The 18,176-nt window shown below is 43.6% G+C and overlaps 1 protein-coding gene across 3 annotated transcripts in view; it reads left to right on the top strand.

Moving 5' to 3' along the window:
• Nucleotides 1–18,176, top strand: part of IDO2 (indoleamine 2,3-dioxygenase 2) — a 64,245-nt gene that overhangs the window by 17,806 nt on the left and 28,263 nt on the right. For 2 of the 3 annotated variants that reach the window (XM_026485669.4, XM_026485671.4), the window contains 6 exons: nucleotides 290–385; nucleotides 6,054–6,173; nucleotides 8,411–8,529; nucleotides 10,678–10,692; nucleotides 12,141–12,240; nucleotides 13,561–13,678. In XM_026485669.4, the coding sequence (XP_026341454.2) occupies nucleotides 290–385; nucleotides 6,054–6,173; nucleotides 8,411–8,529; nucleotides 10,678–10,692; nucleotides 12,141–12,240; nucleotides 13,561–13,678 (568 nt within the window). The remainder of the gene's footprint in view (nucleotides 1–289; nucleotides 386–6,053; nucleotides 6,174–8,410; nucleotides 8,530–10,677; nucleotides 10,693–12,140; nucleotides 12,241–13,560; nucleotides 13,679–18,176) is intronic. The other variant, XM_026485670.4, reaches the window with a different exon arrangement.

Below are 18,176 nucleotides of genomic sequence, written 5' to 3'. Positions count from 1 at the left end.
CTTATACACACATCAGTAATTGAACATATTACACTGCATTGGGATATATCTGACTACGTTTTTTTCTGCCTTACTAGACCACATGCTCCTTAAGCCCAAGGACTGTATTTCAGTCATCTGTGTGTTTTTAATGCTTAGCATAGGGACCAGCATAGACTGAATTGTCAATACTTGTTAAACTGAACTGACCTGAATTCTAATTTAAAACTGAAATCTGAAAGCAGCTACTCCCCCAAGGCTGTTTCCCAGAGAGGTCTAAAATACTGAGATGTTTCCATTTTGAATGCAGAAAGAACTTCCAGATCATTTTAGGCCTTGGATGGAAATTGCCAATGAACTCCCTCATCTGATTGAGAGTCACCAGCTTCAAGCTCGAGTGAACAAGGTATACCTTTTTTATTCTTCTCTTTAAGTTCTTTTTTTCTCTTTAAGTTCTTCTCACCATCCTATTTTCATTCCAACACCACATTCCTTTCTCAGCATTATGGAAGTGGGCCAATGGACCCAGGGACACCAGTTATGCTATTGAGATTACCAAGAAAGTTAACTCACCTTTTCCGAAGAGTGGAATGATTTTTTTCCTCATATTATACGCATTTCCCTAAAATTTTCAAAGCTTGCACAAAACAACTTCTGGAACATATTAAGTACCCAACAAATATTTGTTTTCAGAAGGAAGGCTGTCTGGTTGGGAATTATAGGTAAGCTGATGGATAAGACCTAGCTGGAGAAGGGTAGGCATTGAAATTCTCAGTGTCCTCCTTGCGTATCACATGGTTAGTGTTCCTGTCCTTTGATTTTACCATCGGGGTCTCATAGAATAGTTGAGCCAAGAGAATTGCTGAGTTATAAAGTTAGGTTGGTAAGTTCTGTAGAAATAATTGATAAGAGGAACAATATTTTCCATGAATGAGTAAGAAACAGTGAAACTTCTTGGTCCCAGGGGGGAACTCAGTATCCCAAAGTAATACGAAGAAGATGTAACAAGAAAACATAGACTTTGAATCAGGAAAACCTGAGTTTGAATCTTGTTTTTATCACATAGTAGCTAACCAACTTGTAAACAAATTATTTCACCCCTGTAATTCTGCCTCCTTATTTACAGAAGGAGAGAGAAGTTCTGGTCTCATAGAATTGTTGCAAGGACTAAATGACTTCCTTAGTCCCTGCCATTCAACAGTGTTCAATATGTTTTTATACTTCCCTCTAGTCTCTTCTCCATGGGCTTTAATCCCACCAATGTGGAGTGCCATGAGGTTTCAGAGATACAAGAAAGGTTTTCCATCATGGACTTAAACATATTTAATACCTATAAATACTAATGGATTTCAAAGTACTTACCAGATTCCTGCTAAGTGCAGACACAAGATTGGAAATCCTGTAAGAGATGCAAGAGACTGTCTTCAGTGTTTATGAAGATGGCAAACTAAACCTAGTTATTTTCCTGTTGCATAAAGTCTCATTAACATGACCGAAGAAATACAAAATGAAGAAGAAAAATAAGAAAATATCTTTAAGTGCAGGAAAACAAGAGAAAGTATCAAAGGTGGATAAAACTTTAAGAATGTTTGTTTCATATTAAGCAAATTATATCAGAGTCTATGGTACCCACGCAAAGCATTCAACCAAAGCGAATTCAACTGTAGCCTCCTTCTCCCATCTCAGAGTAGCAGGGCATAGAAGCAAGGTGGGGTCAGGAACAGTTTGTAGAAGGACAGATTAAGTTTCAGTTTGTGAACTACACAGTTCTCTGCGCAGGCTTTCATTAGGCTTTATTTGACTAAACTATCACGAGTGAAGTGAAGGACTCATTGAACTGGTGCTCCTCATATGTTAAATATCAGTGAGAAAAGGCCGGGAGTGTACAGCTAACTTCTGGCTACTGAAAACGTGGAAGTTGGGCAAAGAGTTTAGTACAGTTGTGAAAATAATCCCTTGACACTTCTATTGGGTTGAATAGTGTCTCTCCAGAAATTGTCCACTTGGAACCTAGGACAGTGACCTTATTTGGAAATAGGGTCTTTGCAGATATAATCAAGGTAAATGAGGTCATACTGTATTAGGGTGCACTCTGATTCAATATGACCAGTGTCCTTATAAGAAGAAGGAAATGTGGACACAGACTCACATATACACAGGGAAGAACACCATGTGAGGATAGAGGCAGAGATAGGAGAGATGCATTGTCTATAAGCCAAAGTGTGCCAAGAGTTGCTGATAATCACCAGAAAGAAACTGGGAAGGGAACATGGAACAGATTGTCTCTCAGAAACTCCAGAAGGAACCAACCTTATACACAGCTTAATTTCAGATTTCTATAGCCAGAATTGTGAGAGAATACAGTTCTACTGTTTTAAGCTTCTGAGTTGGTGTTCCTTTGTGGAGGTGCACTAGGAAACTATTACAACACTCGTGGCCAGTTTCTACATTTCTAATTAGTTATAAAACATCTAACTACATGAAACCACTTTTAAGACTTCACTGGGGCACCTGACAGGCTCAGTCAGTAGAGTATATAACTCTTCATCTTGGGGTTGTAGTTTCGAGACCCACAATGGGTATAGTGATTACTTAAAAAGAAAAAAAAATCCTAAAAAAAAAAAAATAGACTTCACCAGCACAGGCTGAGACTGAATCAATTGGAAATCAGTCATGGAAGGCAAATATTATGGCTTCCAGGACCATACATGGAGCTACAGACCAAAAAATTGTACTCTTGAGTCCTTTACTTGGCACAGACAATACAATCATTGGATTTACATTTTTGATCTTAAAGTACCTCCAGGCCAGTCACCTTGCTCTTAGAAAGTTCCAGGAAGCCTATCTGTATTTTGGTAAAAAGCAAACAAAACTTGTTTCTTGGTTTAGGTACACCCATCCTATTCCAGAAAGAGTCCCCTTTCTCCACTCCACTGCCACGAAACACGACAGGCAACTGACTTGCTCCCAAGAAGCTACATAAGAGGAGACCCAGCAGCACTGTGGAAACACGATTAAGGGACGCTGCAGTAGCCACTAGTTCTGATAGAACCAACCACCGTTCCTGAACACAAATGGATAACACCAAATTACCATGTAATATGAAGAGAAGGAATAAGTCAAAACGCAGTAGGAAGGGACTGGACATTCACAACTAATGGCTTTGATGAGGTCAGATTCTAATTAATGAGATCAAGTTCTAATTAATGTCTCCAGTGTATTTACGTCATAAAAATAAGTGAAGTTGTCCATAAAAAGAACTATTGGGGGAGCAAAGAAATAAGCAAGCAAAAAACTCAATATAAACTCAAATAAATCAGAGAAACATTGATTATAGAAAAAGGACACACTCTTTATAAAGTATAAAGCAAAAATGAAAGAAACGCCAACTCTCAGAAAGATAAAGTATATGCAAAGGAGAAATGGATGACCCAATTTCTACCAACTAGACTTCCTAAAACAGAGTGGTATAGGAGGAGGAAAAGCAAAGCTTCAAGCATAGAAGAACAAAGTTTTTCAGATCTTATGAAAGATTTGAGTACTTTATCAGAAAGACAATGGGGGTGGGGGGGCACACACAGATATCCTTGTGAAATTTCAAATTTTCTAGAACAAGAAGAAAACTTTGGAAGTTTTAATCAGGAAACAATAAAAAACAAAACCAGGTTACTTATGGAGTAACAGGATTATTTATAATAATAAGTATTAAGAGACAATTTAACACCTCTTTGAACAAATTAAAATTAAAAAAGAAAATTCAGCATAATCAAGTGCTGATGAGGATATGTACCAAAAGAGACACTCATTCATTTTGCTGGTGGGGATGCAAAAAATAGTACAGCTACTTTGGAAGACAGTTTGGCAGATTCTTATGAAGTTGAATATAGACTTTTCATATGACCCAGCAATCACTTTCCTAAATATTTACCCAAGTCAACTGGAAATTTATGTGTGTGGAAAAGCTTCTATGTAACTGTTTATAGCAGCTTTATTCATAATTCCTTAAACTGGGAATAACCAGCTTGTCTGGTTATCAGTGAAACTGAGTACGTGGACTGAATGTTTTTATTGCTCCCAAACACAGATGTTGAATTCTTTTTTTTTTTTTTTAAGATTTTATTTATTTATTTGACACAGATAGAGACAGCCAGCGAGAGAGGGAACACAAGCAGGGGGAGTGGGAGAGGAAGAAGCAGGCTCATAGCGGAGGAGCCTGATGTGGGGCTCGATCCCACAACGCCGGGATCACGCCCTGAGCCAAAGGCAGATGCTTAACCGCTTAACCGCTGTGCCACCCAGGTGCCCCCAGACGTTGAATTCTTAATCCCCAATGTGATGGTATTAGAAGGTGGGGCTTTGAGGGGGTGAGTTAGTCAGGGTTCTCCAAAGAAACAGAAGCAATAGGATATAGGCAGACATAGAGAAAAAGATTTATTAGGAGGGACGGGCCCACTTGACTGTAGAGGCTTCAGCCTGCCAGTTAGGGGCCTAGGAAACCTGAGGGCCAAGGTGGCCAACAGTGTAAATCCCAGCCTGAGTCCGAAGGTCCGAGCACCGAGAGCACCGATGTTCCAAGCCAATAGAAGATGGCTGTCTCAGCGCAGACAGAAAATTCATCCTTCCTTCACTTTTTGGTTTTATCCAGGCTCTAATGGAATGGATGATGCCCACCCCAGTCACTGAACACAATGTTCTTTATTCAGCCTACTGTTCAAATGCTATTCTCTTCCAAAAACACTCCCTCAGAGACACACCCAGAAATAATGTTTTACCAGTTTTCTGGGCATCCCTCAGCCTGGTCAAGTCGACAAATGAAATTGACCGACACAGAATGTAACTAGGTCGGGAGCGTGGAACCTTCATAAAGAGGATTATTGTGTGCTTATAAAAGTGCACTCAATAAATAACCATTGTTAGAATTTTCAGGCTGCTTCCGGTTGACACGCAACATCTCAGCAGCCACCCCCGCCCCGCCCCCCACACACACGCAAGCACGCGAGCCTAGAGCCCATTGCATTGCATTTGCGATTCTGTCCGAGCCAATTTTTGGGAGGAAAAAACACGCAGCTGCTCTGGCAGACAGACACGGAAAGGCTGCCCTCTAGCGGAGAACAGAGGGAGGATTCTGTCCCGGAGGCTCAGGCGCGAGCTGCAGGGAGGGAGCCTGGGTGAGAGAAGCCGCGGGTCTGAGGCTGCTCTGCGGTGCCTGGAGCTTGAAACGATACACAAGACGTCCGCTACTACCGTTTGTGGCACTTTCGGACCCCAGAGAGGGGAAGCTCTGGATCAGGCTGTGTCTGGCGCTGGGGCAGCCGTGGGAGGAAGGAGGAGAGCAGAGGTGGGGAGGGGGCGTGCCAGGAAGCTGGCGCTCCTTGTTGGCGTCAACGAAGCCCGGCCGAAAGGGAGAAAGCGGCCATTGTTTAAGCAGGGCTGTCGATAAGTAAGTTCTGTGCAGGGGGTGGTTTCGTGAGGACACCCTCTGTAAACTTCCAAGTGACACATTCCCCGAGGAAAAGGGCATGGGGAGGTGAAAACACCCGGCCAGGGTCATTGGAAGTGTTCAAAGAAGGACGGCACAACCCTGGACCCAGTTCCGCTAATGCGCCCTAGGGATTTGGTCAAATTCCCAACTCCCCTGGGCCGCCTTTCGCTTCAGAGGGTCAGGAGAGAGCAAGGCCCGCAGCGCAGGCTTGTTACCGCGCCAACCAAGCAGAGGCGCCTCGGTGGGCAGGGCTGGTTCTGTGAAGTAAAGGACCCCGGTCTTGGGAATTCGTTCTTCGAGAACACTCTAACCAACCTGTCAGTTCGGTGGAGGCGACCAGTGGGTGGCACAACCATGGGGGCCATTTGGGAGCTTGGATGGAGTGGTTCGGTGTTGCCCGACCATGGTGCCTGGAATCCCTCCATACTGCGGGGTCTTCGGATCAGGGGGAGGATGGCTGGGCACGGAGGCGCTTCGTTCCTCCACTCAAATATAACCTGTTCCTTACACACGAAGAACCCTGCAAGTCAGAGAACCCCTGTGCCCATCCTCCCCCCTGCCGCTGATAACGTGTGGGTATTGCTGTGAACAGATGCCCCTCCTGAACTGCCGGTTCCTCAGGGGTTACCGGGAACAGCGCCTCGCCCACTTGGTTCTGAGCGTGATGGCCATGGGCTACGTGTGGCAGAGAGGAGAGAACCAGCCCGAGGAGGTAAGGGACGAAGAGATGTCCGCCTTGTCTGTGGCAGGTCTGCTGCTCCTGGAGTATGCTCCCTGCTTGGCCTCACGCTGTTTTTCTGGAAGATAAGTCCTCTCTTGTTTTCTCTGGCTCTCCGTTGAAGGAAGGGCAAGTGGCCCATTTCAATAAAAGAATTTTTTTCCCTAAGAAGCTTTTTTTTTTTTTTTTTTTAACTTGTAGCCTTTTCTCCCTTTCATTAGCTTTCCGGCAGTCATGCCTCATGATGCATTTGAAGGCAAGAGCTGAGGTCCTATAACTTAATGATAGCTTACCTTTCACGGCATTTTGTCTGCCTCTGCACATACATTATCTCTTGATTTTCACAATCCCATAAGTAAAACTCCACTGTGCCCATTTTACAGACAGCTGAGGACCGCAGAAGGTGAGGTCCTTTTCTGAGGTCAGAGAGCAAGTGAGTGTAAAATGGAAGGCCATGCTCAGACCTTTTGATTCACCAATGTAACCTTTCCCTAGAGGCACTCATGGACATTAACAAGACTGATTTTAATTTTTAATACTACTTTCTTTCTACTGATTATTGGTCTCTTAATAATTTATTTAAATCTCTTCTGAATCTTGACTTAACGTTTTATGGTTTCATCCTGAACCTTGCGACGTGAAGTCTCTGAGTTCCACTAACGGCAGTAAAAAGCACTACTCCCTTTCATTTTGCAGAAGTGTGCCTTTTCCAGGAATCAGAGTTAGCATTGTTCGAGTACTTCATGTTCACTGGGCAGCCCCAGCCTATTTGGTTTGCTTGATTGATCCTGGCCCTTCCTTCCAAGTAAACAGGGAAACTCCCTAAGAGAAAAGGCAGGGAGGCTGAGAAGGGAGAGAGGAGGACATAAGAGTTACTTCAGAGTTTTTAAATGTCAGTACATCTTATTTTTTAAAAATTGTGTGTCTGATAAAAGAAAGTTTGAAATCTAGGCGCACTGCAGAACATCCCACGGAGTTCCCCTCCCCCTTGTGTTCAAACCATAATCCTAGATCCCGGGAAGGGGTAGAGAAGGCTGACAGGACAGGGAGTCTCTAACTTTGAGGTGTGTACTTTCAGAGGAACGGGGAGCCCCTGTTCACGGCCTTAGATCATCTGTGACCTTCTCTGCATCTCATCTCATAACTTTTCACTGAAATAAGCACCTCCCTTCCACACTGCCCTCCTCTTTCCCTAATTCCCAAGGGAAGCTAAACTTAAGTTTGAATTTTAAGACTCTTTAAAGTTCTTCATTGTTTTCTTCCTAAAAAACAGTTCTGCCCCAAGTCTAATCTAAAAATCTAAGGGAAAACAAAGGCAGAAGTGGGGCTTCTTTAATAGGTACTTTTATCTTAGGGGGAAATAAAAGTGGAAGTGGAAGATAGGGAGCATGAGAATGTTCTTTTGGATCTAAGCTAATTTAGCCTTGTCCACAGATAAGAGACCTCCTTGGTCCCCCATAGATCTGAATGGTTTTTCTGGACTTCTGGGCAGATAAGTCTCTTTGGAGTGGTCCTAAGATAACTTAGGGGTTGAAAGGGAACTGTCTTCAGGTGACTTACGTGAAGCTATTATTGGGTTTGACTTACGAAGTGATGGACAGTGTTGGCTGCCACACAGGATGAAGTGTTCTATCCTCCCCATTCCTCTTCCCGACTGACAGAGAAACACACACACGTACGTGTGTCTATACATACACACATGTGTATACGTGCTTGCGGTCTTATACACACAAACAGATATATCAACATATTTAGGTAGTTGTCTCTGTCTGTAGATAAGTAGATAGATACAGAGATAGAGATTTTTTCCCACTATTCATCAACTCAGTCCCCAGTTTATGTTCAAACATTTGGTGATGCCCTTCTTTGCAGTCAATTTTCAGAGATTATATTATACTGTATCTGTATGTATGTGCTCCAGCTTTGTAATATTCATATATATTTCAGCTTGTACTTATAAACAATATATCCGCTAGATTGTAAACAGAAAAAATATGAGAGTAAGGTGTGTGTTTACGGATCACTCAGATAATACCAGTTTTATTGCTTCAGGTCATTTCTCTACCACAGGATTGCTGGACTAGAGGGCAACCATGAATACCTCCTCTGCTGCATTCTTTCTAAAATATACTAATTGTATATTCTGTCATATCATATTGTATGTGGATTTGTCTCTCTGTTGTATATTCTATCGTATCGTAATTGCATGTATCTGGATTTATATCTAAAAGGTTCTGCCAAGAAATCTTGCCATTCCCCTTGTCGAAGTCTCCAGGAGCTTGGGGCTCCCTCCTATCCTGGTCCACTCAGACCTGGTGCTGACAAACTGGACCCCTAGGAATCCAGAGAGGTAAGATGGGGAGTGAGTGCTTGGATGTGAACAGACTAAAACTGAGTCCTGTGACTTTTACTCTCCCTACAGTAAAGGCCCTGGCTTTTTCAGTGAACTTGTGATCAGAGATGTTCATATTTATTGTCTGCTTTACGGTTGCAAAGAAGGATGAACCTGAACACAAGTTCAAAATCGCAGTTCCCAGCAGTTTCACTCTGAATCATTGGTACAGGATACACTTTTCTTGTTTGCTTCTATATCCGATCTGAATTTCTCAACTCGACCTTCAAGCTCCTGCATAATTAGACTTCACTCAAATTATCTCCTGTTCCCTAACATGCCCTCCATTCATGTCAAGTTAGGACCAAAGACTTCAGTAAGTGATCGTGATATAGCGATCATAAATGAATGATTATGGGTGAATTAAGTGGAGAGCTCTGGATAAGCTGGATTGAGAACTGGATGAATGATGCTGTTTCTTCTACCTAGCTGGCATCAATCCTCTGAAAGTTGGGCTTGGAATGTAGGCAGGCATTAGTCTAAAGAAAAATAGCGTGAGTTTTTAACAATCAATAGAGTGGGTGGAAGAGAGGAAGTATTTAATTTCCCTTTGAAATTTATTATCACAGCTGGATTTATTTCAGGCTGTAGATACAAGAGATAGTGCTTTGTGACTTAATAAAATAGCTAAAGGGACATTTAGGTTAGATGTGAGGAGGAACTTCCTCAGCATCACCTCAGAGGAGATGATGGGAATCTGTTCTAGAGGATTAAACACTTAACAAACAATGTAACTTTCCGGACTAATTTGTGTGCTCCTTGGAAGAAGAGAGGCCATCTCATCTCTCTAAAGAGCTCTGAGCCCTTGGAGGATACATTTTCCATAATTATTAATAATGATCTTTGACCAATTCTACTTTCATAACAAAATTGATGATCAATATTCTCATGAAAAGCTGTTGAATCTGGCTCAGAGTTTTGACAGAAAAAAAATAATAACTGTGTGTGTAGAAATGATTCTGGTCGGGGCACCCGGGTGGCTCAGTTGATTAAGTGTCTACCTTCAGCTCAGGTCATGACCCCGGGGTCCTGGGATCAAGTCCCACATTGGCCTCCCTGCTCAGTGGGGAGCCTGCTTCTCCCTCCGTCCCTCCCTCCTGCTTGTGCACGCTCTCTCTCTCTCTCTAACAAATAAATAAATAAAATCTTTAAGAAAAAATAAACCTCATGCAAGCAAGTTTATTACCCCATTTTAAAAAAATTAAATTCAGACTTATACAAAAAAAAAAAAAAATCAGGAAGCAGCTTGGTGAGGGGGTGAAACTTGACCTAAGGTGTGTGCTAAAGGTGAGTAAGAGCAGAAGAGTTAGAACAGAAATGTGGGTTTGTGGCGATGACAAACATATGAAAAGAAGAAGATAATTTATGATGCTGGCCACAAGCTAAATGTTCTGGGGCTCGTGTGTGAGTTCAGATTCAGCTCACTCTGTCACACCGTGGCTTGCAGGAGAGGAAAACTCCCTTCTTCCCTTCTAGGTTCGTTGGCTGGTCTGATAATTAAGTGGACATCAGAGAGATTAATAAGAGAAAAACAAATTAAATTTGTGCATACGGGAGCCCGTAAAAATATGAGACTCCAAAAGTGACCAAAACAAGAAGCTTCTCTGCTTTTAGAGAAGAAAGCAATACATTCAGGAAGGATTGACAAGACAAAGGGGTTTGGACAAGACAAAGGGGTGGCAAATTCGTGAAGAAGTAACAAAGTGTGTTTATGCAGGCTTCTCAGCCGGAAATTCCCTATTGCAGGTGATAAGGACACTTTCCATTCTCCTGGTACAGGAGGGTACCTTTCATGTAGCAGATTTATTTCCTGCTTTCAGGGGAACAAAGGAGGTCAGAGTGTCCTTCTTGTACCAGCTCTTTCTTAAGTAATGTTAGTTCAAATAATCAATGTGCCAAAGCAATGCATTTTACGGTGGCATATTCTGCTCACAGTGTAGTCACTACCTGTGACATCCCAAGTGTGCGTGGGTGTGCGTGCACTGCAGGTGCATTTGCACACAGGTGTGCGTGCCTGTGTATGTGTGACCGCAAAAGGCATACCCGGCTTACAAACTCATTTGTTCTTTTATTCTTTTTTTCTCTTTGTGGTTGTCAATACTGAAGACCCCTGGAAATCGGGTAAGTTCTCAGGAGTCCTTCACTCACTTTAGAATACATACAAACTCAAAGCTTACAAATAAACAAAAAAGAAAGCACACTAATTTTTATGTATGGTATATAAACTACCTAAAAATGCCTGAAGAGAAAAGACTAGAAGGACAATTGCCAAAAAGTAGCAGTCCAAAAGTTAACAGTGGTGCCTCTGCTTTGTAAGAATTAGGGGATTAATTTTCTTTACTATGTTTTCCAATCTGTGCATAATGAAACAAAGTGCAATGGAAAGAAAGAAAGAAAGAAAGAAAGAAAGAAAGAAAGAAAGAAAGAAAAGAGAGAGAAAGAAAGAAAGAAAGGAAGAAAGAAAGAAAGAAAAAAAGAAAGGAAGAAAAAAAGAACTCTACCAATTTTCTAATTCTCTGTGATTCTTTGAAGTCTGGTGATCTAAAAAAGATCCCTGGTCTCACCATAACGTCTGTGAATGGCCAAATTGCAGGCAGTGGCTGCTGCAGCCACAGAATGCCTTTGAAAGGTCTTATTTTACATGGACTGGCGCTCGTGGGGCACGTCTGGTCCAGACATCCTCAGTCCCCTCTTTCCCCAGAGAGCAAAATTAGCCTCTGAATGAGGCTCATGAGCGGGTTCAGTATAAAAGCTGTAGCTCAGCAGATGGAGGGTGGAAGGGTGAAGACACCACCTTCCATGCTAGTCTGACTCCGCCGGCACAGGGGAGTTGCTGACTTATCTTTCTTCTGTGTTTGGTTTTCATCTCCTGTCATGCTTAAGATGTTAGAGGCAGAAGTGATTTATGGAGGGAAGTGTTCGGTTTTATAGACTGGATCGACATCTGGGATATTTGAATCTGTATGATGGCTGGTCATTTAAAATCGATCCCTGCATCACAGTCTTCCTGCTGTCATTCTACAATAATACAGCACTTGGGGAAAAAGGTCACTGATGAGAAAGAGCCCTAGTCTGGGTTATGAGATATTCCTGCCCTGGTCCTGTGACTCATCCATCAGCTGCGTGACTCAGGGAAACCATTGTGCTTCTCTGGGCCTTGGTTTCATGTCTAAAATAGGAGCATGGAATTAGCTGTTGCCGGTGGTCACTGCAGCCCCGGGACTCTCTGCTCCTGACAGGAATGGTGTGATGGGCCCCAGATGGCCCTGTGGAGAATCAGCAGTGCCTGCCCACGTATGCTTCAGTTGATGCACTGGGGTGACAGGCGGGGACCGTCAGAGACACGCTAGACTTTGGGAGTCTTCAGGTCCCGGGGTGTGGGCTGGAGTAGATCTGCTCTCTCTTTTGTTTTTGAACGTGTCTGGAGGCACATCCTTCTCCCCAGGGCTATCTGAGGGGGTTTCTCTCAGAGACCTCTCGCTCTCACGTTTGTCTGACTCTGAGGTGGCCTGGGGCTGTGCCTCACGGTGTCCAAACCTCACTAACCATGTGGTCATTTCCTTTCCAAGGAACTTGGACATCATTGTCTCATTTCCTGGGGGAGAGAGCCTGCGTGGCTTTATACTGGTGACTGTTTTGGTGGAGAAAGCAGCAGTACCTGGGATTAAGGTATTTTCTTCACAGAACTTATTTTTTTTTCCTAAATGAGGAATTAGCGTGAGCTTGACTTGCCACCAAGTCCCTTTCCCTGTGGTGAACTAATCAGTATAGGTGAGCACAGGCCTTGTCCTAGTTGGTTCATGTCTGAAAAAAGAGGTCTGAGTTCTAGCCCACAGAGATACCTCCCATTCCTCAACAACCATAAAACCTGGATGACCCTTTGTCCATTCAATAGACAAGCCTAGTTCTAAGCAATGAATGTCTGGGGGAACAAGACAGACACAGTTCTGGCATCCACATAAGCTCACCATCCAGTGGAGGAAGATGGACTGATGGATACGGTAACAAGAAAAAAAAAAGGTAGTGTTTCATGAAAAGACATCTAAAACCTAATCCAGACTTGCAGGGTCAAGCAAAGGGAAATGAGAGCTGGAGTTAAAAATCCAATTAGTATGGGGTAGGAATTGAGGTTTGGGAGTGGTATTCCTGGTCCAGAGAACTGTAATGCAAAGCTTCAGAGGACAATGAATCATTCAGATACCCTAGCCTTGGGGGGTTGCAAACCCGAATTTCTTCAGGGGTCAGGCAGGTAACAGGAAGGTCAGGTATGAGTGGCAGGTGATCAGCTAGAGATTTTATGTCTTGCCTAAAGATATTTAAGTGGATTTTTGTCTTTCCTCACTTGCTGCCTTCACTGGTAAGCATACTTTGAATGCTTACCGTGTCCTTAGTAGAGTGACCAGATTGTGGTACAACTATTTTAGCACTCCTCTTTCCCCTCAAAAGTGAAACTATATGGTTACTCTACTTCTCATTCCTGTGTTTAGTTCTTTGAAAGATACAGAGTAAAGTATTGATCTTCCAAATATAGCTTACCTAAGGTGGAGACTGCCAGAGACAAGGAAGGCTTCCTGGTGGAGGGGGTTCTGAAGGTAAGGGATCTACAGAATCTCATTTTATGTACAACAGAGCTCAGGAGTGAGGGTGCCCCAATTCAAGATCACAGAAGGAGCAAGCAGAAGTAGAAATAATCATAATGTGAGACAAATCCAGAAGAAGGAACAAAATTGATGGTGTTATGCCCTTGAGAGTTACAAGAAGTAGCAACCAATGGGAAAGATCCAGAAAGACTTAACTAGGGATCTGCCTGGGAGGTGCCCAGAAAGATTCTGGCTCTCAGGAAGACCTCAGCATATCTAGTTCAGGAATGCCCCCGGGGAGTGCAGCAGTCAGAGTGGTGCCCTTCCTCTAGATTCCCACCGCTCTGCTGCTCCCTCCCTCTCAATGGACTGAATGTCAGTGAATTGAGTGAATGGATCTCCTCTTTAGGCACTTGTTCAGGCGGTGAATGCCATCTTGCAGCGCAGCCAGAACTCCCTGCTCCAAGCCCTGCAACGACTGAAACTCTCCATTCAGGATATCACCAGAACCTTAGGACAAATGCATGGTATGCAGCTCCTGAAGAGTGAGGGCTCTGCTTGGGACAAAAGGGCCTGGAGGTTTGGCAATGTCCACAAGATGGCAATGGTGCATTAGCTTTGTTTTAAGACAACCAGTTGTACTCCTGGAAAATGATTTCTCAGTTTCTTGTGGGTTTATTCTTCTTTATATTCTCTTGTGATTCGGTGGCTGCTGCTTCTCGTTGGCCATCTATCTCTTTGCATGTTGAGGTCTTGCATGAAACTGGGGAGGGAGGGGTGGAGCATGCACTGGTTGTACATGCCTCTGTCCAGCAATGCTAGGTTACTGCAGGGCAGAATTATGGTATGAGGGAGTTTGTGCTTACACTCTTGAAAGCCTCTTTGATTCTTTGTTCTCAAGTGGGACCTGAGATGACTGACCTTGGCTGGCTTTGGGCCTTAATCTGAAGGCCCTTCCAGTGCTCTCCTCTGTGGCTACTTTAAGGATGAGTTATCATAGGCATGGCCAGTTAAGTGGCCTGCCCTCCCTGTGATTGATTACCTCTTATTCTGATGACCCCAGCTCTTCAACTTCCTCTATCAGAAGAATCTAGAAAATGGAACTAATGTGTGTTTGAGGAAGGTGTGGGAGAGGGGTGTGATCTGTTTAACAGGGGGTGAGGATCTAACTATCAGTTTCCCTGAATCTTGTTTCACTGACAGATAGAGGGAGTCCAAGAAAGGAGAGGTTTATGGGAAACAGGACAGGAAGGAGGGAGGGGGGAGCAAAGGAGGACATAGGGTGGTGCCCAGCTTTATTGCCTTCTATTAAAGGAGTAAATTTATTTGTCATCTCAGGCTCTCTGCACGAGCAGAAGTCCATCTGAAGTCATGGCGTTACGTATTATGGAAATAATACATTATTTTCAACTTCCTGTTTTACATTTCAGGTTCACATTTCCCTGAACTTTAATTTTAAAGCCCTATGGATCGCATCAGCAGGTCTCCTGCCAAACAAGCACTCCAAACTGAGTGACATGGATTTGACCCTTGCCAAAGGACCCTGAGGATATCACTCAGGGTCCCAAGACCAGGGGAGGTACATTGCAGGTGCATTCAGGTCATATGAAGGAGCCAAAGTGAGTAGTCTGGAAGCTCATGAGAGGCCCTTCACCCTGTCACAGTGCCTGCAGCGGTGAGATGGCACCGCCACGTCCATCACAGCCTTTCCCCCTGCTCCTCGTCAGAGGCACATCTGCAGCCCTGGTGCTCTCTTGACTATTGTCTGTAGGAGGTGTGATGGCCAGGGGAGGTACCAGGCCCACTTCCCTTGTTTCCCCGAAAAGGCAACTTTTCCCACACAGACATAATTCCTTTTAAAGGCTTTACCTGGGGTCACTGTGGTGAAGTAGATGAATGCAAGCATCAGACTGCATTTTCCAATGCGACTCTGACGCGCCTACGGTCTGTGTCCTCACTTGTGAAGTTGGGGGGCTCGGGACATGCCTGTAATCAACAGCAGGCAGCAGAAGCAACACCACCTGAGCTGAGGCAGGCTAGAGAAGGTGATGCGACTGCCACCTCGTAGTCACCACGCAAAAATGCCACCCCCTCTGAGGCCCCGGTGCTGTGAATGAGGGGTCGGGCCGTACAGGGAGGCCATACGCAGATGCTCCATTTGGCATCTGACCCGGGTGCGAATGAGCCCTTGGTATGATTCTAGGTTCCCACCTTCAGATCATCCTCAGTCTTCAGTCTTCCCAGCTGAGGACCCAAACACTGAAGCAGAGGAAAGCCTTCCCCTGTGTCCTGTCCAAATTTCTAACGCACAGAATCCATGAGCATAGTAAACTGGCTGTTTGATGCCACTGACTTCGGAGCGGTTAGTCATGCAGCCATAGTAAACAGAGAAATGAAATTATAAAAATAACAAATACTAGAAACTGCAGAGTTTACAGAATCATACGGATTTGTTAGTCACTGCGTCTGGTTTATCATTAATGACTTTTTTTCTGCACCATCAACAAAGCTCAGCTGTAATTTTCCCTCTGCTTTCTCCCCCCAAATGGAGCTCACCCAAAAATTCTTTTTGAGCTCAACCTTAGCAAGAGTGGTGGGCTCTACTCCCTTCATACATACCTCACTGCCAGGCTGGACAGCCTGGAAACATGCCCAAGGCAGGGGAGAAGGTACTCTATTTTAAGGCTGCAGTTTGTTTGCCGAGGACCCCCGTGCTGTCCCTAGGCCTTCGCCCAGCCCACACGTGACTTCTACCTCCCAGCCTTACATGATCCTCAGCACGGACCGGAAAATAAAGCCAGACCACTCTGTGTTCATAGCCTGACTCTTCTTGAGGCAGAATCCCTAACAGCACCACACTGAAGACCATGCCCACCGCCCTGCATTGCTTGCTGCAAGTCAGCACTGGGCGCCTGCAGGATCTGTGTGTTGGAAGGTTAAAATATGTTCGGATTTCCAAGCAGCCAGATTACAGTGGCACATCTTTTGGCATGTTTCTCAATAGCTCTTGTTTTTAGGAATTCATTTCCTCCTTAGAAAAGCTGAAGGATAAATTGCTTTCCAAAAAGCCATGGAAATTTTTACCTTGTATTTCCTTCTGCATCGACACAATTTCTAGCTTCTCCCTGACCGATTGGTAGCTGTAAGATTTTTTCCTTTAATAGTAGAGCAAGGAGTCAAAATGTTTCCTTTTAACAGTTTGGTTTGTGTTTATTTTTTTTTAATTTTTTTTTAATAATGATTTTTTATTATATTATGTTAGTCACCATACAGTACATCCCCGGTTTTCGATGTAAGGCTCGATGATTCATTAGTTGTGTATAACACCCAGTGCACCATGCAATATGTGCCCTCCTTACTACCCATCACCAGTCTGTCCCATTCCCCCACCCCCCTCCCCTCTGTAGCCCTCAGTTTGTTTCTCATAGTCCATAGTCTCTCATGTTTCATTCCCCCTTCTGATTACCCCCCCTTTCTTTATCCCTTTCTTCCCCTACTGATCATTCTAGTTCTTATGTTCCATAGATGAGAGAAATCATATGATAGTTGTCTTTCTCTGCTTGACTTATTTCACTAAGCATTATCTCCTCCAGTGCCGTCCATGTTGTAGCAAATGTTGAGAACTCATTCTTTCTGATTGCTGAGTAATATTCCATTGTATATATGGACCACAACTTCTTAATCCAGTCATCTGTTGCAGGGCATCTCGGCTCCTTCCACAATGTAGCTATTGTGGACATTGCTGCTATGAACATTGGGGTGCATATGGCCCTTCTCTTCACTACGTCTGTATCTTTGGGGTAAACACCCAGTAGTGCAATGGCTGGATCATAGGGTAGCTCAATTTTTAACTTTTTTAAGGGACCTCCACACGGTTTTCCAGAGTGGCTGTACCAACTTGCATTCCCACCAACAATGTAGGAGGGATCCCCTTTCTCCACATCCTCTCCAACAATTGTTGTTTCTTGCCTTGTCTATTTTTGCCATTCTAACTGGCGTAAGGTGGTATCTCAGTGTGGTTTTGATTTGAATTTCCTTGATGGCTAATGATTTTGAACATTTTTTCATGTGTCTGTTAGCCATTTGTATGTCTTCGTTGGAAAAGTGTCTGTTCATATCTTCTGCCCATTTTTTGATTTGTTTATTTGTTTCTCGTGTATTGAGTTTGAGAAGTTCTTTGTAGATCTTGGATACCAGTCCTTTATCTGTAGTGTCATTTGCAAATATCTTCTCCCATTCCGTGGGCTGCCTCTTAGTTTTTCTGACTGTTTCCTTGGCTGTGCAGAAACTTTTAATCTTGATGAAGTCCCATAAATTCATTTTGTCTTTTGTTTCTCTTGCCTTTGGGGATGTATCATGAAAAAGGTTGCTTTGGCCGATGTTGTAGAGGTTGCTGCCTATGTTCTCCTCTAGAATTTTGATGGATTCCTGTCTCACATCGAGGTCTTTCATCCATTTGGAGTTTATTTTTGTGTATGGTGTGAGAGAGTGGTCAAGTTTCATTCTTTTGCATGTAGCTGTCCAATTTTCCCAGCACCATTTATTGAAGAGACTGTCTTTTTCCCACCGGATGTTTTTTCCTGCTTTATCAAATATTAGTTGCCCAAAGAGCTGAGGGTCCATTTCTGGGCTCTCTATTCTGTTCCATTGGTCTATGTGTCTGTTTTTGTGCCAGTACCATGCTGTCTTTGTGATCACAGCTTTGTAGTACAGCTCAAAATCCGGCATTGTGATGCCCCCAGCTTTGTTTTTCCTTTTCAACAGTTCCTTGGAGATTCGGGGTCTTTTCTGGTTCCATACAAATTTAAGGACTATTTGTTCCAGTTCTTTGAAAAACGTTCTCGGTATTTTGATCGGGATAGCATTGAAAGTGTAGATTGCTCTGGGTAGCATGGACATTTTAACTATGTTAATTCTTCCGATCCATGAGCATGGAATATCTTTCCATCTTTTTATGTCTTCCTCAATGTCTTTTAAGAGTGGTTTATAGTTTCTAGAATAAAGGTCCTTTATGTCTCTGGTTAA

The sequence above is a fragment of the Ursus arctos genome, unplaced genomic scaffold (assembly GCF_023065955.2).
Source record: "Ursus arctos isolate Adak ecotype North America unplaced genomic scaffold, UrsArc2.0 scaffold_27, whole genome shotgun sequence".
In the NCBI taxonomy this organism is placed as follows: Eukaryota; Metazoa; Chordata; class Mammalia; order Carnivora; family Ursidae; genus Ursus; species Ursus arctos.
Note: the sequence above shows the minus strand (reverse complement) of the source record. Positions and strands in the feature narration are given on the sequence as shown.